Consider the following 5,606-nt stretch of genomic DNA (forward strand, 5'->3'; position numbering starts at 1 on the left):
GGTGTAGATTGGGATTATTTTATTGCTCTAAGATGTATTGGCTTTGACAGAGTTTGTTAAACAAACTATAAATAAAGTTGATTCCTGTTTCTGTACTACAACTTTTAGTTGAGTAAATAAACTAAAACGTATTTAGAAGTTAAAATGATAGACACAAATTCAACACAGTGTCATAATTTTATTAAATATGGTGACACTGTAAAGCTATAATTTTAAGCATAATTATTTTCACCTTGAACCAATTTTATGGCGTATGGTGGAACCAGCTACAATGATCAGAGCTGCAGTGGCCTGCACAGGGCACATTCACCAAGTTCCCTTCCAAGTTTTTAAACTTTATTGTAACCAATAAATGCATATACAACCCAAATTCTGAAAAAGTTAAGATATTGTATAAAATATAAAAATAAATCAGAATGCAAGTGAGTCTTCTCATTGTCTCATTTGTTCTTACTGGCCTCGCTAGCTGCTGCTTCTAGGATCAAAATGATGATGAATGTTCCACCTAAACGTTGTTCTTGACTAGGTTGCTTCCTCTGGATAGCTTCCTGCACCTCTCTATTCCACCACCAGGTTTCCTTATCTGTTCTCAGACCAGATCAAAATCAGAATCTGAATCAAGCTTTATTGGCCACGTATGCTTGGAATTTAGTTTTGGTTACAGTAGCTCACGGTGCGCGTAACACTCACTCACACACACACGCACACACAGACACAATCGAAACTTTGAAAACTTTATATTGTGCGTGCTTAATATAAAAATTACTAAAAAATACTGGGTACTTCTGTTATCAGTAGTGGCTAAAGACGAGGACAAGTGAGTGAAGACTCTGCAGTGCAGACACACTATTCAGAGTTTAAATACCGAGGATTTAGTATTTAGTTCAACTATTCAGGAGAGTAATGGCAAGGTGACACACCTTCCTACCTGTCTCTGTAATAACTGTTGTTGTAACAGCCCAGCCATCTGGAAGTTCTTTCAAACCACCAAGATCCTTTAACAGCTTCTCTCTGAACTCCTCACATTCGTGACCCCCACGACATGAAAAGGAAGAAGCGGATAAAGATAATGGAGGAATGGATGAATCTGCTTTCAGGAAGGCTCACTTAGGATACCCACGTTGCTCCAGGGCCTGTCTTGTGTGGGATTTCTCCTTCCCCCAGGCTCCTGAGTTAGTGGGAATGCTGTCTGCTCTGTGGTACAGAGTCCTGATGACTTTTACATTGGAGATGACTTCTAATTTGAGATGCAGCTTCTAATGGCAGTGGAGGTGGTCTCCAGCTACAAGTACTTGGGTGTACACCTGAATAACAACCTCAGCTGGAGCAACAACACCACCAGCCTGATCAAAAAAGCTCATCAGAGACTCTACTTTCTCAGGCGGCTGAGATGAGCTGGTCTGGGAAGCTCAGTCCTCACCTCCTTCTACAGGTGTGCAGAGGAGAGCATCCTGTGCTCCAGCATCAACGTGTGGCATGGAGGCTGCACAGCTGCAGAAAGAAAAGCTTTGCAGAGAGTGGTGAAGGCTGCACAGAAGACTGTTGGAGTCAGCCTCCCCACCATCACAGACATCTACACCTCTAGATGCAGGAAGAGAACAACACCTGCATCATGAAGGTTCTGTGTTCATGCGTGCTCATCTACTCACACAGACTCATGTTCGTGCTGCTGTTCGGCGTATTGTTTCTATGCTATTAGTGCTTAGCGTATTTTTAGTTGATGTTTTTCTTATTTCATATTTTAGATCTTATTACTGTTTCTCTTTTACATTTTATTGTTGGATGTAACTGGGACCCTGTGTACACAATGTCGTGCATGTACTACATGTGGTGGAACGACAATAAAGAAACTCTGACTCTGACTAAAAAAGCTGCATCTAAAATATTGGAATAATTTTAGAATAATGTTCCTCAATGGTAAATTGCGGAGACTTTGAACGTTCCATCATCTCTAGTTCATAATATAATTTTGAATTATTCCTTAAAATCTATTACAATATAGAATGAAACCTGCCCTTAAACAAAAGGACATATGGAACTCTTTCAAACCCATTTTTAAATTCTTAGCAGTGACTTTTAACAAAGACGTCTTGCAATGACTGACTGGGGTATTGCTGACCCTTTTCATAATGTAGGAATAAAAATCAGCAAAGCCAGTAATGAACAAGAAGTTTCCGTCAGAAAGCTAAAAAAGTTACTTTTTTTTTCCACAGCTCCTTTGAAGCATTCTGTCCCTTAAATTACTTCTCAGCTCAGCCAATTGAAAGCTGATATTCATGGTACATAAATAAACATTTTCTCAATGTACATGACTGCTGCGTCTGCACATAAAAAATCCATGACCTTTCCTTTACAAAGTCAGCCAAAGATTAGTCAGCCAAATATGCCTAAGTCATAATCAGCAACACCTCTAAATCATCAACAGCACTAAGGATCAGAGACGCCTTACATTTAAACTTCCCAGCTCCTAACCATGCAGAGGAATGTGGATGAAGTGTTTCACTTCTCATCCACAGGTAAGCAGCATGTGTCACTACAACATGAGTGGACCATTAAACCATTGTCTGTATGTGGTATGTCCTGTGATAACCCAGAGTAAGGAAAGTTAATGGACTCTGTCCTGCACAGTGTATGAACTAAGAACTTTGAGTTACAGTATAAAAAAATTCATAAAAATAAGTTGTGACAAGATAAATATTTCTAAAAAAAAAAAAAACCTTCAATGATTCATCATGTTTCCTTTTACATTACACTGTGTCTCTCCCAAGCTGCCTTTTAGACAGAAATATACTTTTACTCTCACTAAAGTGTCTAAATCTTCCTCGGTGCATCTTTCTTCATCTTTTCTTGTCTCCTGTGATTTCAGGCTCTTCCGTGACACTTTCCAAATTTCACAATCTGCAAATCACGCTGGATGTGATTGATCATTCAGGCTCAGTAAAAGTAACACACACTCATAAAATAAGGTCAATCATATCATAACCATATATCATAAAGTTTGATTTAGCCGCATTTAAAGACATAGTAAAGCAGAAAGGAAAGAACTGATGAGAAAAGCAAGAAAGAAAAATACTAAAGGAGAAAATAATACTGCAGGAAAAAAAAAACAGGAGAGAAAAAACAGCTCATATTTGAACACAAACATGTATTTTGCATGTATATGTATGCATGCATTATTTAAAGTACATGTACATTAACCCACGGGTTACATAGTAGATAAGTATAGAAAAATGTGTCACAGATACATGCCATTGATAGAAACGTGATAATATATTAATATGAGGAAGAAGATATAACCACACAGCACGTTTTAATCATACTAACACAAACGTGAGGAATGAAAGAAGAAAATTATTTAGACTCTAAGTGAAATAAAAGTTGGATTATAGTGATTATTATAAGCTTTGATGTATTGCCTCCATCACATATCATGATTTTTAGCTGTACAGTGTCCTTGAGTGTCCCGAAACGCACTTTTGAACTAAAATGCTTTACATTACATTATTGTTGTAGAGACTGTGAGTTGCATTATCGCCAGTTGGTGGCGGTAAAGCGTTATTTCATTATTTGCTACCCGCTAAATTATACAAAAGAAGAAAAAAGGAACCACAAAACACACGCCTGTTAAAATAAAACTAAGCTATGGCCAACGACAAGGTTTGTCCTTTAAACATTAAGTCCGATTTCCGATGTAAATAGTCTATATTTAGATTCTACTTATATCTGGATTGCATTTTATATGCTCTTTAGCTGTTAGCATTAGCTTGTAAGCCTTTAGCTAGCTTTACTGTAGCATGTAGCATTGATTTACTTTTTGTTTACTTTTTTGTTATGGTCATGTTTTTACAACCTCTTAAAAATAATAAGTATAGCAAACAATTTTATTGCTTTCAAGCTGTTATTTACTGAAATTTAATATTTACCTGATTGTTGCCAAACTGAAAGTTTCTCACGAAAGCAACTTTTAGGGTTCGTGTTAAAACAACACGGTGTGAGGCGTTTGAGGACTGCTCAGGCTCTGTAAAAAAGACGAATACTTATGTTAACAAAATTATCATTTGAGGTTTAAAGAAGTTATCTCAATAGAGTAAAAAAGAAAGAAATAAATTATACCAAAAATCATATATTTGAATTAGGAAAGGTTATATAAGTTAACTTATATGTGCAACAATGATTACAGATTCAACAAGTAAGAATATGAAATAATGAAACCTTCTAATAGTATAATATATTATGCCCCTATAGATCAACCAATAGTCATAACCTATATCCCTAGTTACCCTATATTAATTAAAGTGGTTATTACTTTATTTCAATAAGTGATGCTGAAAACTTGAACACATTTTTTTTTTTTTAAGTTTATTAACAATAACATACACCATTCAGGAGGTTACAGACCACCATAAAAAAATGCATTTACCACCATTATAACAAAAACACATGTTACCGGTAACCTATTAATATGTATGCCAAATATGATGTGTGACCAAGAAAGGCGTTTTATACTCATCATTTCTATAATCATAGGTAGGCCTGCCTCGAAATTGCATGCAGGCTAGTCATTTTAGGTTTTATTCCCAACATACGAGCGTCATAACAGCTCTTGACAAGTATGTTCTATCTCAGATTAGAAAGAGGTACATCACGAACCAACAAAAACTCTTTAAACTGCGCAACATTGACTTTGTCGGTTGCCCCCAAACAATTCCACAAACCATTGCATGCCGAATTCAGTAGGCAGTGCTAAAAAAAGATAACGGTATCTGCAAAATGGTTCATTGAACAAAGTTGTCATTTACATTTTAGAGATTGCCATAAAACTTGCAGCAGATATTATTTGATAAATGTTCAGAAGCTTAAGTGATTAGAATATTAATTAACAATTAGTATAGTTAATTTATATCACAATTGAAAGAAACATTTAGTCACCCGGGCAGCACGGTGGCGCAACTGGTAGAGCTGCTGCCTCTCAGCGAGCAGGTCCCTGGTTCAAACCCCAGTCCGGAGGCCTTTCTGGGTGGAGTTTGCATGTTCTCTCCGTGCATGCGTGGGTTTTCTCCGGGTACTCCGGTTTCCTCCCACAGACCAAAAACATGCATATTTGACTGATTGGTAACTCTAAATTGACCCTAGGTGTGAGTGAGAGTGAATGTTTGTTTGTCTCTATGTGTCCCTGTGGTGGACTTGCGACCCGTCCAGGGTGTACCTCACCCCTCGCACAGTGATTGCTGGACATGGGCACCGGCGACCCCCGTGACCCAAAATGGAAGAAGCAGGTAAACATAATGGATGGATGGATGGATTTATTCACTCCAAAAGACCAAGTTTGTTACTGCATAAAAATTATATCGTCATTGCCATTTCCAAATTTTGCTGATTAAAAACACTGACGTATGTACTGACAAATCAGCTTAGTTTTTAAAATTTTGGTAGCAGTACTTTAAAAACACAAACTAACAGTTTTTTAGGTTTAAAAAAGTCCTTTTGCTTGCTTTTTGCTTGGAAGCAAATATGTGTGTTTCCTTGACTGATGAAGCCTTCTGGATCGAAGGCGAAACATTTCAGCACAAAAAAAGAAACTGTCCAGATGACCTGACTGAAAAATG

The 5,606-nt window shown here is 37.2% G+C and overlaps 1 protein-coding gene across 1 annotated transcript in view; it reads left to right on the forward strand.

Annotated features, from left to right (window-relative positions):
- Positions 1-3,584: 3,584 nt before the first annotated feature.
- The window catches only part of LOC119418582 (SLC35A4 upstream open reading frame protein-like), a 4,472-nt gene continuing 2,450 nt past the window's right edge, over positions 3,585-5,606 (forward strand). The window contains exon 1 of the mRNA XM_037685905.1: positions 3,585-3,657. Coding sequence (XP_037541833.1) covers positions 3,643-3,657 — 15 coding nt within the window. The 5' untranslated portion in view covers positions 3,585-3,642. The remainder of the gene's footprint in view (positions 3,658-5,606) is intronic.

The sequence above is a fragment of the Nematolebias whitei genome, chromosome 1 (assembly GCF_014905685.2).
Source record: "Nematolebias whitei isolate Nwh7 chromosome 1, NemWhi1, whole genome shotgun sequence".
Lineage (NCBI taxonomy): Eukaryota > Metazoa > Chordata > Actinopteri > Cyprinodontiformes > Rivulidae > Nematolebias > Nematolebias whitei.